Genomic DNA, 14,444 nt, shown 5'->3' with positions numbered 1-14,444 from the left:
ACTGCAGAGGGGCTTAGCCAAAGGAGATGTGAGGCCAAGTTCCTCCTGAGCAGGGTAGAGTTGAGGGACAGGGCAGAATGGAGCATGGGGAGCAAGGAGAGTCCCCACCTGGGGGAGCAGCAGGGCCTGTGGATGAAGGGGGTCTGACTCCAGACCCCTTCACCCCAGAGGAACAGGCTGCATGGCTCCTCACCCCAAGGTACCCCAGGGTCATTCTTCAGGCAAGAGGCAGTGGAGGGGCAGTCATACCTGATGACAACAATGACGCCATCAAAGATGTTGTAGGGGTTCTTGATGTAGCCAAAGGGACCGTACACGAGCAGCTTCAGCAGCATCTCCAGGGCAAAGAGGCTGGTGAAGACGATGTTGCTAATTTCCAAGGCGTTGGTAAGCTCCTCGGGCTGGAGGGCAGGGCAGGCGTGAAGCAGCCGTGGCTTGTCCCTGAGCCCCTCATCCCAGTCCTCCCAAACACAGGACCACAGGGAGAGGAGGAACAGGAACAGCAAGCTGGGGGAGGGGACCAGGGTGGTTCTGGATGCTCAGGCTTATGAGGAAGACCCTCCCCCAAAGGGTCCATGAGGAAATTCACTAAGGGGCAGCCATCACATGAAACCCTCGGCCCTCCACCATTCCTAGCTCTGGGTCTGAGATCCTGGGGCCTGCCCTGTGGGTTCTGCCCACCTCCTGCTGGGAGCCCTGAGACCCATCCAGTCTTGTGCTGTCAGGTCAGCTCAGCGGGCCTAGGCCAGCAGCGCAACGATGTTGGCTCATGTCACAAGATGATTGCCAAGGCCTCACACGCATACCAGTCACACGGCCACATGCAAAGTCACACGTGCTCTACGATTACTCTGTAGACTTGGCAGTCTTCTCTTGGGCAACTGTTGGCTACCCTGCTTCCTTCCATACAACACACAAACAAACGTGCATACACATGTGCACACACAAACACACATATGCACACAAACACTTGCATGCGCACACAAACTTGCTGGTACACAGAAGGGAAACCCCAAGAAGGGTTGTCACAGAAAGGAAGCTCCTGAAGCTTATCCCTGAGACTAGGACACCTGGGTTAATTCTCAGCCTATCCTATCGACTTACTGTGTGACCCTCAGCAAGATTCTCAACCTCTCTGGCCAAACGTAAAACACTGGAGGTAATTACTTTTTTGCTCCAACCCAAATCTGGAATTAGGACCAAGGACACATCCTAAAGAGGTCATCAGAACTAATCACAACTTTTATCTCATCTGCTATTCCAGCTCACTAGTCACCTCCCTCCCTCCTCTTTTCAATATTAAGTGTTTACTGCATGCCTAGAAATGCACCAGGTATTAAAGGGGCTGCAAAAACATGCCACCCATGCTCTCTGCCTCCCAGGAGCTCAGCAGCTAGCTGGAAACAAGTTGTATACACACAAAACAGCTTAATAACCACAAGAGGCCTTAGATGCGTCAGTGACAAGATAAATTATCCAGACAGTAAATTCAGGAGTGTGGGGACAGAAGGTGAGGGAAGAACACACTGGGAAAGCCTTAGGCAGCAGCCAGCACTTGAAATGAACTCTGAAGGGTGAGTGGGGTCGCTCCAAGCAGAGGGAAGGGAAGGCATCACAGGTACAGCTGCAGGAATGAGCCCTTTGGGGAGAAAGAGAGGTGTGGCAGGGCTGGAGATTCGGGTGGAGATGATTGGTTGACTGTCCATCTGGTGGGGCATTTGACCATTCAAAAGTCCAAGATTCATGGCAGCCACTCAAGAATAATAAATAAATAACCAGATGAAGCCCTTAGCCCATCAGACACCCCACCCAAGCATGGAGCCAGGCCCTGGACACCACCAAATGGATCCTAATGGCCCCAATTTGTATGACCAGCCTGGGTAGAAGGTGGGGAGAATTGGAAGGAAAGTCCTTCTGACTGTCAGGTGAGGGACATTTGGGGGTCCATGGTTGCTCAGAAGGAGAGAAGCTCTCAACTGGACAGGCATTCTCTCCAAAGGCAGGGCTGGGGGACAGAGCCAGGGTCAGCAGGCAGGGCCCAGAGAGCGAGTGGCCATGATAGGGGCCGGTATGGCACAGAGCCCATCACTCCAGTAGATCTGGATCAAATCTTTTCTGTCCAGACTGTGAGTGAGGCAGCAGAGGGCACCACCATCTGACCTAGTGAATGAAGCCACAGAGAGACAGGACAGGACCTTTGGTCACGCATGTGAGTGCGGTGCATGTGGTTGGGAAGGGCCATTGTCAGGACAGGGGTCCGTGGCCCAGGCCCCTTCCGACGGAGTGGGCCCCCACTCTGTGCTCCCAAGTCCAGTCTGCCAGGAAGCCTGAGCAGCGAGCCTACCTCCCTGTCGCTCTGCCACCTGCCCAGTAGTTCATTCTCATGCCATCCACACGATAGCGGTCACACTGAGTTTTACAGATGAACAAAAGAAGTCAAGAAGACGGTGAATGACAGGTTCGAAGTCACAGGGTGGGGAGAGCCCTGGAGGCCCCCAACCCACCTTGCTCTGACTCTGATAAATACCAGGCAGGACCCAAACCCAGTGCAGTGACAATGACAGGTCTGTGAATCCAGACACATAGGTGGACTGAATACACGACGTGTCTCCCAATGTATATATACAATTATATTTCACATGAACATGGATGTATAAAGAACAAACTGATTTGAAAGCATAACTGAGGACACTATGCATATAGAGCATATACATTACACCTCAACAATAAAAATGAATAAAACTTTTTTTAGTAGCTTTTGTTATCATGTATTTACTCAGTGAGCCCTAAAAGTACTACTACCAGGCGCACGGAGGGAGGATGTTCTCATCATTTCCTAACATTATCCCTGGAGTAGAAACAGTCTGTACCTGAGGCTCATTCACACACACACACACACACACACACACACACACACACACACGCTCGCACACCAACTAAGAGCCTCATCAGAAGGATGGTGCAGGGTGCCCCCAAGGCTTGCATGATGGATTCTCATGGGGGCGGGAGGGGGGGCAGGAAAGCCTGAAGCCTCACTTCATCCCTCCAGGCAGCTCTGGGGCTGGAGAGGCGGGTGGGGAGGAGGACTGGACACTCTCCCTCGGCCTGCCCTCTCTCCCCTCCACACCCTCACTGGGCACACTTAGGGCCCATGCCTATTCCATCCCAGGGCCCTGGGATGCCCCATGACCCATGGGAAAAAAGTCCCCCTCCCCCAGACATCCAGGCCTGTCCAAGTTACTAAATCGGAGGCTGGGAATGTTCTACAAATGCAGGATGAGGGAGCAGAGGCAAATCTTAGCAACACAGTTGCCCCAGGGACCAGAGCAGTGATCCTGGCCACTGCAGCTGCAAAGGGGTGGAGAGGGAGCCAACTTCTGCTAGCACCCTGCACAGGCCCTGCATGGCCAATACCTTCCTCCCAAATGTCGTTTCTTCCCTCTCTCTTAGGCGGCCTGCTCTGAAAGGTGTGGTCACTTAAAGGAGGTCACTTAGAAAGGTGCAGAGCTAGATCCAGCTGTGTCTTTCTCTGCATCTTTCCATGCTGCCACCCTCATACAGAGCCCATGAAGATGCTCAAAGCCCCTCAGGAGGGTACCAGCGACCCCTCATTACTCTCCTCAGTTGCCAGGAAGCCCTTCTCAGGTCTAGACTGTATCTTCCCTTCTATTCACAGATGTCAAGACCCAGGAAGGTCTTTGGTGAGTTGAGGCCAGGCAGCCTGAGCTTCTCCCACCCAGAGGTCCTAGGCTCTTCTCTGGGCTGATGCTAACTGTAAATCTCCCGTCTCCCATGCCCCAACACTTCCCCTCCCTCAGCCTGTCACCTGAGAGCATCTGTGGCCCCAGGTAAGCTATTCAGTACTTCCCAGCACCAAGTCTCCCCTGAAACCCACAGAACCTCCATCAACTAACCTTTAACGTGCCCACGGTGTGCGCAACACTGGTGATAAAAGGTGGGATTGAACCTGAACACAGGAGACCCGCCAACTCTTAGACTTTCTACCTGTGTGACCTGGGGCAAGTCCCTTAACCTCTCTGATTCCTCTGTTAAACAGGGTAACACTGCCTCGTGTGAGCCTGCTCTGCAGAACACAGGAGATCGCGCCTGTGAACACATCCAGCCGAGAGCCACGCTCAGGTGGCCCCGTGGGCACTGACAGTGGAAACAGGCCTCACACATGGCAGGAAAGCGCCCGCAAGGCTGTGACTAAGCACCATGCTGGGGAGCAAACACCAGGAGCGCCCCAGGAGCTCCAACCCAGCTGAGGTCAGTGGGCCAGTGGGGAGGAGGAGGTGGGAGGAGAACTCTCATGGGGGACATCCCCAGCTGGGGGCAGTGTGAACCATGGGAACGGGCAGGGCATGCTCGGGACCAAGAATCCAGTGGTCTGCCTGGGTCAGAGAGTGGAGGGGCTGGTGGGGGACAAGGCTGCAGGGTCGGCAGGGCCAGGCAGAATGACTCCGCTCCATGCTCAGGCTGGACTCGCCTCTGAGGCTGCCATTGAGGCCGCCGGGGTGGGGATGGGGGGCAGGGAGGAGATGTGCAAAGCTGTGTATTAAAAAGATTAATCTGGCTGCAGTGGTGCAGCCTGCAGATGGCTTGGAGAGATGGAGAGACAGAGACCAATTAGGGGATACTGCAGAGGTCCAGGCAGGAGGCCTGAGAGCAGGCTCGGCAGACAGCGACAGTGACGTGCCTGTTGCAGAGAAGGTGTGAGGGAGTGGACAAGCCAGATGAGAGCGGAGTGGGGGCCTGCAGGAGTCACCTCAGCACTGCCAAAGTGCCACTCCCACCCCCATCTCCCCTGTTCCCTGCTCAACTGACCCTGTAATCTCTGCTCCCCAATTCTGACTCTCCACCTAGCCTCACCTCTGCTTTTGACAGCCCTGCCTGCTGCTCCCACACACCCAGGAAAGGTGTTCCAAGCAGCCACAGGGATGGGGTAAGAGTCAGTGGGACAGTGGGAACTCCTTCTTTCTTCTCCTTCAAGGAGGTGTGGGCGGTCAGGAGACACCTGTGTGGCGGGAGGTTTCCAGGAAACCCCACAGGCGTCGTCATATAGATTGTGGCCTTGCTGCTCACCATCCCCCTGGAAGCTCTCCAGCTTGGACCTTTGCCTTCTGGAATGTCACTGTGTCCCAGTGCCTCCTACGAAGGGGGTGGGGGAGGCTTTAGTCTTTCCCCACAATCTCCCACAAGCTTCCCGAAGCTACCCCAAGTAAATGCACAAGCTAAGTAGGCGCAGGGCACCTACAGTGCTCACTCAGCTTGGAGACAGCTAACCTAAAGCCCCTTCGACTTCAAATTCTGGAACTGTGGCCCCTGCCCCTCACCTGCCAGGACACCCTCGCAGTCCAGAGCCCACAGTGGAGCATTTAAAGGATGCCCTCATGCCACAAGCCTTAGAAGGCTCCTGTTCTGCCCAGCCCCAGCCCAGATAAGTCCCCACTCCCTTTGCCTCCCTGCTGCGGCTGTCGAATTGCTGAGCATTGCTAGTCACAAACCTGTGCTGACAGGATGGGGTGACGCCCTGCTGGGGGCCCCATGGCTGCTGTGCACTTTTATTCGCCATCTTTTATTGCTAACTGTCTATGTCTCTCCTCCAAGAAGCTGCCCCAAACCTCTCCCTCTCCTCAGACACCACCCCCACTCCCAACCTGGCCTCCACTCCCTTCCCTCTCCCATACAGCTCTGGTCCTACAGCCTACTCCTCTCTCTTCCCCTCCTGGAAGGGAGCCAGCCGCTCTTCCACCTGCACCTCCATCTCACTTCCATCCCCCAGACTCCCCTGGGCCCCATTCTGTTCCATCCCTTATCCCTGGTTCCTGAGCTCCTCTAATCTCCTTTCCCCAGCCTAAAAGCAGAAACCTTTGAATCCAGGCCCATTCACACCTGGACCCTGGACCCTGGACCCTACCTTTCCAGCTCTCTCCAAGGACCCTCTTCCCAGGCCTCCTCTTAGTGGATGCCTGAGCAGCATCTCACTCAGCTGCCAGCCCTTCCTGCCTGGTGGCCAGCCTGCCCTGACTTCCCTGACCCTGTGCTGGTGGCCACCTCCTGCTCTCCAGGGCTGCCTTTCTCCTCTCGGGCTAACATTCCTAAGTTGAGTCTGAGCCCACTCCCTCCCCTTGGCTCCCTCCTCTATCACCTCCCCCACTCCTACCTCCCCAGCTGTCACTGAGTGTAGAGGACACTAAACAATCTCCCCCAAGAGCTTGGCTCCTCACCCCGAGAGCCAGCCTGCCTGAGAGCCTTCCCGGGGTGGCCCAGGGCCAGCTCAAAGGCAGCATGTCCAAAACAAACCCTCTCACCTCCTCTCCCAAACCTATCCTTCCCCGACTTCCCGGCTCCCTCACTGTCCAGGATTCTGTCTTGGAACCTGGAAGTTATCTAGGATTCAGGCCTCCCCTTCATCCCTCCAGCAGCAGGTGCCAGCTGCAGACCTTGCCAATGGGATAGCTGTTCCCCCACCCCCTCGCTCTCCTGCCACCACCAGACTTGGGGCCCTCATTGTCTCTGATCTGAACGACAGAAATAGCCTCCTGCCCCTCCCCCAACCCAGCCTGCACCTACTGGAATCTCAGACTTCCTTCAACTCTGTGGGCTCACATCACTCCTGCTCAGGCACCTAGGGGTGGGGGTGGGAGGCAACATGACTGTCCTCCAGAGTGTCCCATACCACCCTTTGCATTTCCAGGCCAGGCAGCCAGAATTCACCCTAATCCTTCCACCTAAACCTCTCGGCTATTGCCAATCTCATTTATAGTTCAAGGCCCATCTCAAAAGCCACTTCCTTCATGAAGCCCATCCCCCACCTGGGTGTAAGCATCTTTCTGTCCCCAGAAGCCTCCCCTACAGCATGTGGCATAATTGTCCATGAAGCAGAATGACCTTTCCCCTAGAACCTAAGTTTCAGGGGCACTTCTGGCTCTGCCCCCCACCCCGACATCTTACTGTCCTATTCTAGTGTGCTGTGCACAGGAGGTGCTCTGTGTTTGCTGAATTGGGGGAACCTAGAGCCAGAGGATGCTGAAAAAATGTGAGCATCCCTTTAGTTGGCCATCTCCTTACAGCACCCTTCTCCCTCCCACATATGGTGATCCTTTTTAAGTCTCAGGCCTGGGCAGCAAAGTCCTGCTTGGACCCCAGCCCCAGCTCCTCAGCCAGGGCTCCTCTGCCAGGAGGCAAAGGACTCCTGGGAGGTCCAAGGAATAGCCTTGGAACGGAAGGCGTCCATAAAAACCCTTGTTCTCTAAGGCCACAGTTGGGGTGTCAATGCATGTATGTGTTTTCTGGAAAGAGGGTCCCCAGCTTTTAGCAGAATCCAAAAGGAGTCTGTGAATCTTCCCTAAAGTTGAGACCTACCATATCTGGACTCTCCCCCACCCCCTCCCCCAGCTTCCTTCACCTTGAACAGCCGATCTCACTCACTTATAAATAGAAACCCTCTCTGGACATGTATCTAGAGTGACAGGATGGGCCCAGGACAGTTGGAGCAACGAGCGGAGTCCTCTCCCGGCCTGAAAGGTCATCATCTCTGGACCCTCCCTCTCTCTCTCTCTCTGTCTCCTGCTGCCCAGGAGACCACTGGGTTGAATGAGCCTCCCCTTCTCCCACACGCTGTTGTCTCTCTTCTAGAATAGGAAGTTAGCTCCTGCCCTCAGCAACCCAGAGCCAGGAAGCTCCTGTGTCCCCAAGACCTCCTCCCAGCTCCCCCTCCTCCTGGAGCGGCCTTGCCCCAGTGAAGACCCAGGCAGAGGTAGGTCTTGAGAGACAACCTCTCTTCTGAGCTCCAGCTACCCGCTAGATAGGTACCGGGTGTCCTGTGGGCATCTTGTATGCACCCTTCTCCAGCCCAAATCTGCTCAAGCCCCAGTGCACCCCAGCAGAAATCTGGGTGCTGTCCATGCTGCCTCCTCTCCTAAATATCCAATTGGTGTTGAGTTCTGCAGATTTGGCCACCTGCCAGCTCTCCTAGCCCTCTCCTCTCCATCTCCAGGGAGATGAACCACCCGGACCACTGCAGCAGCCCTCCTGTTGGCCTCCCTGCCTCCTCTCTCACCCCCACCCCCACCCCTTCTATTCCCCACATGGCTTCCATGAACACAAACCTGCTCGTATCATTGACCTGCTTAAAACCTTTGTTGGAAACCTATCCCTTCAGGATAAAATCCAAACTCCATCTATGCCTCTCAGGACCTGACCCTGAATTTTTTCCAAGCCCATGTATTATCATGTGCCCATCCCATCCCCTACCCAGTGCTTGAACTCCTTATAAACCTTTCCATTTGGGTGCCTGGTACCTCTAGCCCACCCTACACTGTGCCTTCCCCTCCCCCTTCACCACTACCTCTCACTATTTCTTCAAACTCAGCTCCAAGGTCATGTTCTACATGGAACCCTCCCTGAATCCTTTTCCCAGTCTGGGTCACAGGTTGTGCCTCTGTGCATCCCTCTCCAAGCTTGTACTAATCAAACAAATGTGACTACTTGGTGACCTCTTTGAGAGGAAGTATGAAGTGCCTCAGGCCCAATGGTGTGCTGGAGCCATCTTGCACAGGCTCAGGAGGACCAGTTTGCACATCTCTTCCCAGCTCCACACTCAGTGACATCATGATGGTAGCTTAAAATTAGCCTTGGTGGGAGCATTTACACCATGGTAATTGGCAAATACTACAAACATCACAAATCAAGGCTTATTATTATTATTTTTTAAGGGTTGGTTGTTAAATATTTATCAGTATGCCACTGCTTAGGCCCAACTCTGACACACAGGAAATGTGTGTGCAATGGATGGATGGATGGATGGATGGATGGATGGATGGATGGGAAATTCACAAGTTCTTTGCTCCACATACTGCCCCCTAGTGGACGGAGCACACATATGCTCACTCCCCACCAGATCATATTCTTGCTCCCTCCTCAGTGTCCTGTCCTTATCACCCTTACCAGTCCCCCCTGAACAAAACCAGTCCTGCCAGTTCTCCAGCTGGTGTGTTAAGGGGCTGGGGAAGGAGGACAGTGTGGACAGCATGGGGCTTCCCTTGAGTAGGGTGGGGTATGACAACATAGGCTCCTCCTCAGCCAAGATGTTGGTAGAGAGGGGCAGGAGGGGCATCACCATCCCCAGCAGGAAAACTGAATGATGGGCAAGGTAGATGACAATGAAAAGAACAGGCCTGGGGAGGGCAACAGCACCTGGCAGGAAAGAGGGTTGGTCTTCCCCCAGGGAAGCACCAGCAACACTGTCTCCAGTGCCCCCAGCCTGATCAATAGCAGGATTGATGGACACAACAGCCTCATTACGTGCTCTGCAGGGAAACCATGAGCCTCTGTCAGCATCTGCTGCCGCTCTTCCTGGCTGTCTCTCTCAGCCCTCTTCCTTAACCGACTCCATCTCTCCCCTTTAGCCTGCGAGGCTCCATCTGAGCTCTTCTCCCCATCCCTGGCCTTGTCTGCCCTGGTCTGTCACCTGTATCTGGGTCTTGGTCTGTGTCTTCAGCTCCCTCTCCATATCTCCCTCTCTGTCACATGTCTCTGTGCCTCCATCTGTTTGTCTCCTCCCCTGAGTCTCTATCACCCCCTTATATCTGGGTCACTCTTGTCTCCGTCTTCTTAATTTTATATCCGTCTCTCTCCCCTGGGGCTCCATCTTGCCCTCTGTGCCCCCATCTCCCCGTCTCTGTCTTCCCCTTTCTCTCTCTTTGTCTCTTATGCTGTGTTTCCATCTATGTCTCTGTCTCTCTCCATGCTTCCATCTCTGCCTCTGTGTCTCTGTCTCTTGGCCCCCAAGGCTCCTCACTCCCCTCCCTGCCCACCTCCCCCCCACCAGCCTGCTCAGGCTCCAGGGCCCAGATGGCAGGACGTTCACGCCACAGTGCCTGCAAGCACAGGGCCATGGCTGCTTCTGGGACTTCTCGCCACCCCCACCCTCTGGGCGCACCCAGCAGCAGTCAGTCATCTAGCCGGCCTGCTGGGGACTCCCACTCACTCCTATGGGGCTCTCAGCAATCAGTTATTGGAACAAACTTTTCCCTGGAGCAGACACTGTGCCACCACTTAGTGGGGACTCCCCACCACTGAGGGCTGGAGGGGGGGCTGTCTCCTGCTTTCCTTAGGAACTTGGGTAAGGAGATACTGAGACACCCCTGACTGATAGCTTCTACTTTCTCCCCAAGTGGGTGTCCTTCTTGACGTCTTACTGAAAGCCCTCTTGCTGCGCGGCTTCATCTACCCTCGGTCTCTGTGACTCAGCTTCTTCCTAGAGCAAAGCTTCCACCAATGGCATCCAGCTGGGCAGAGATTGCTGGGCACACTGCCCCCAGGGAAGGGACTAAGGAGGTGACCCCTGAGGGATGGGCACTGACCACAGCCAGATCTGGGGTGAGAGAGAGGAGGTGAGGTTCAGGCTTGGGGAGCCAGGGTAAAGGGAGGTTAGGGCCTGCCTCCACCTGGGGCCTGGCAGAAGAAAATGTTGCCCCCACCAGCCTAGAATAACAGAGCACTTCTCCCCAGGAGGCTGGCTGAGCAGACAAGTGCCCACACCCCCACGCCCCATGCGCCCAGACGCAACACACCCACCACAGTGCCATACTCCCCTCCTGCTGGCACTGCAGCTGGTGTCCTTCCTGCCCCCTCTGCATCTCACCTCCACAGGAAAGGAATCAGGCATAGCCGGCTGGGGTGGGGAGCACTGAGGCAAGAAGGGATGCCCAGGTGGTATGATGGTGATGGGGAAGAGGCTGGGGTTGGACACACCTGACTGGACAGGGTAGTTGGGGTAAGAGCTGAGCACTTACAACTCTGTGGGCACAGAGGTCAGTGGGGTGAGGGAGATGCCTTCTCATCCCCTGAAAAATAAGCAGCTCATGTCTGCCCAGCCCCAGCTTAGACTCCCCAACCTCAACCGAGGCCCCTACTTCCTCCCTTCCTCGTGGACACTGGCAAGCCAGACTCAGCCCCTGCCTCATAGTCGCCCTCCCCACTCCCACCCATGCAGGTGCCTCATCCACACCTCTGACCTCTACATGCCTCTACGCACACGTAGGGGGGATAGGCAAGCACACAGCCTTGATGCCACACCAGAAATGGTCAAGTTCTGGTGACCCAGCTCCCTCCCTGAGCCCCAGAAAGGCAAGAACACCCAGGAGAGAAGAGCACAAGAGGGCCTGTGGATGGCAGCACCTGCTTGCTGTCCCCCTTCTTTTCCAAGAATCAGCCAAGGGGGTGACCTGGAAAGTCACCCTGGGGGCAAGGACTGCCTTCAGGAAGGAACTTTGTCAGGGAGGCAGCCAAACCCGTGTGTGAGACCCCATGGTGCCTGCTCCCACCCCCAGTCAGTGTGAGGGGTCGGGGTCAGTGAATCCCTCAGGCTACCCTTTCCATCCTTGCACAGCTCTGAGAGTGAGGGCAGCCTCCTCCCCCTCAGCCCAGTCTCCATTGCCTGCTCCCTCTTCCACATGATGGCCCTTCAAATATTTGAAGACAGCTCGCCTGCCCCTGCTGAGCCCCCTTTTCTCCTGACTTAAACATCCCGGTTCTGAGATTGATTCCTCAAACATGACGGTTTCAAGTCCCCTCACCACTCTCGGCACTCGCATCCACCCAGCACCCCGCTCACAGCAAGGCTCCTGGAACAGAGGCCAGGAGCAGGTGGCCTTGGCTCCATCCAGGCTCAGCCACCAACCCTCCACCCCTCACCCTTACAGACACAGGTCCCTTTCGGTCTCTAGTCAGTTATGACCCTAATTACTGAGTCAGGTAAATGCTAGGGGATTCCCCCAACCCCTCCACTCCCCTCCCCCCATATCTTTTCCAAAGACCCAGATCTCTTCCAAAGAGGCCTTGCCTACACGTGATGCATGTCACTCATTCACATCCTTCAAAGCCTGACTCCCCGGGGAAGCCTTCCCAGGTAGAACACACTCAGCTCAGACCCTGCGCCTGCTCTGGGCAACTTCCACACTCAGAGACTGCATGACATTCAGTTTTTCACCCTCCAAAGCATCCTCATGCATTGCTGCACCTCCCTCCTATCCTCCCTGCCACGCAGGCTAGCAGAGTGGAGAGGAAGCTGAACAGCGGGTGGGAGGGGAGGAAGGTAGAGGGTCCCCAGCCTCAGGGGCCGTGCCCTTGCCCTACCTGCTCGTGGTACTCGATGCCCATGCTGAGCGTGTTGACCAGGATAGCAATCATGATCCCCCGACCAAAGTACTTGCTGTCCACAATCTTCCGAAAGGTGTCACAGATCAGCCTCCAGAAGGCCAGCACGGAGTTGGGCTCCACGTCCAGCCCTAGGTTCCGTCGTCGTCGACTGTGGGGGTCCCGGAGGTCGCCGTGCTGGGCGTCCTGTGTGAACTCATAAACCGCCTCGCTGTCTGAGTCAGGCATCTCGTGGCTGGCGAGCTCCACCTCCCCTGCCCCAGCTAGGGCACAGTAGGGGCAGCTGTCTGGGCCACAGGCTCCATTGTCTGCCTTCAAGCAAGGGCTGGAGATCTTGCAAGAGCTTTGGCAGGCGCCTGAGACAGGAGGGTAGAGGTTAGAGGCTCCAGGGTTTCCTAGTTGAAGCGGCCCTTCCCTTAGAGGGTGGATGAAATGAGTGGGGGAGCATGGGGTTGTTACAATGATGGGGGTGCTGGGCACTTAGTGGGCCAGGGGTGCTAAATGCCCTGCAATGTGGGCAGTTCTGAGCAACAGAATGCCCCCAAACGCCAATAGCATCCTACTGACAGTCACTGTTGTGTGTCCTAGGGTCAGGTAGGTGGCCTTGATATCCTCTGAGGTCCTGGGCAGCTCTTATGTCCTAAGAGGGAGCCTTCAACAAAGAGCTTAGATCATCTCTACGTCCCAGGGAAGCCAGCCCTGTGTCAACACTGCTCTGAGTAGCATTTTCCAAAAGATCTTTAAGGTCCACACACTCACATGTATGCTCGTGTACACACATCAGACACACGCACATGTGCACGAGGTACATCCTTCCTGTAAATACACATACTATTTGCATACCACACATCATGCACGGCCAAACACATGTGTACACAGACACATGCACATCACACAATGCACATGTAACAGGCACAAGCACACATGAGCATGCATACACACCAGACAAGAGCATCACTCCTGTGTGCACAGACATGCACCCAAACCATCAGATACCTGTATGCACATGCATACATGAATACCAGACACATGCAAGCACACACACACCATACACCTTCATGCATACATACACACATACACGCATACCAGACTGTGCATGCGCATACACAGTGACCTATTCTAAGACAACAATGTCCATTTAAATCCAGCTCGGATCATAAAATATGGTTGCTGAAAGGAACCACCCAGGGAAAGCAGGAATGTGAAGGTACCAGGCTAAGAGCCCAGCCCCTAGTAGGCGTCCAACATTGTTTCCCCTTCTGACTGCACACAGGAGGGTGTCTGTAAGCACCCACTGACAGTGATGGTCCCAGTCCTGCCTTTTACATAGGAGGGAACTGAAATGTACCTGCGCATGTACATGCAACTGGCTTGAGTCATGTGGCGGGGTAGTGGAAGAGTTGGCACCAGAACCCTTTTCACTGCATTCTGTGATAACACTTTCCTGTCCCAGCCCACATTCCCACATAGCATCCCATAAATACACCACTTCCCCATGTGCCAAGTCCTTCCTGAAATACAAGCCCTGGGCTCTTAAAATACAGGTCCTACACTGCAATAACAGTGGAAGAGCCCGCCACCCCTGCCTGACTGGGTGACACCATAGGCAGCTCACTTCCCTGACAGTGGGAGCTCCACTCATCAGACTAACAGCCCCCTGAGGGCTTGCTGTGCCAGGCCCCCTGTCTCCCTGTGAGGAGGGAATGAACCTCATGCTCACAAGAGTCTCCTTAGTATGGGGCATGGTGCTGGCCACAGTCACACACCATTTCTCATCTGAGCCTTGCAACAAAGGGTTTCAACATAGAGTGTGTCTCAGAATCAGATGGTTCCTGAGTCTACCCCTCACCAATGGCAAAACCTTGGACAAGTCATGCAACCTCCCTGAGCCTCCTTTTTTTCATCAGTAAAAGGGGGTCAAAAAGAAAGCTTATCACCTAAACTGTTTGGAGGAGCCAATAGGATTTTGCCTGCAAAGCCTGTAATAGGCACTTAGTAATCTGTCAACAACCGTTAGGTGTTATTGCAAACAGTGCAGAGGAGTGCATGTAGCAAACAGGAGCTTATTACACGGCGGTTATTGTTATTATTACAATATGGGAATTATAATTCCCATTTTAACAGGTGAGAAAATTAGGGCTCAAAGAAGCCACATGACTGATTGAAGGTCCCAAGGCTGTGAGTGGCAGAATGGGGATTCGAGCCCAGTCCTTCTGACTCCAGATCCCTGGTCCTCTCTGGACACCACTCGGCCCCGGGGTGAGAGGAACCAGCATTCC

General features: G+C 54.8%; 1 protein-coding gene across 15 annotated transcripts in view; it reads right to left on the bottom strand.

The window, feature by feature from the left end:
- CACNA1G (calcium voltage-gated channel subunit alpha1 G) overlaps window positions 1–14,444 on the bottom strand; it is a 62,140-nt gene that overhangs the window by 32,735 nt on the left and 14,961 nt on the right. For all 15 annotated transcript variants that reach the window (XM_087826204.1, XM_087826208.1, XM_087826206.1 and 12 more), the window contains exons 9-10: window positions 12,145–12,521; window positions 250–401 (exon numbers count right to left, since the gene is read on the bottom strand). In XM_087826204.1, the coding sequence (XP_087682330.1) occupies window positions 250–401; window positions 12,145–12,521 (529 nt within the window). The remainder of the gene's footprint in view (window positions 1–249; window positions 402–12,144; window positions 12,522–14,444) is intronic.

Source organism: Miniopterus natalensis, chromosome 17, assembly GCF_054644295.1.
Source record: "Miniopterus natalensis isolate mMinNat1 chromosome 17, mMinNat1.hap1, whole genome shotgun sequence".
Classification (NCBI taxonomy): Eukaryota; Metazoa; Chordata; class Mammalia; order Chiroptera; family Miniopteridae; genus Miniopterus; species Miniopterus natalensis.
This window is presented reverse-complemented; position numbering and strand designations above follow the sequence as displayed.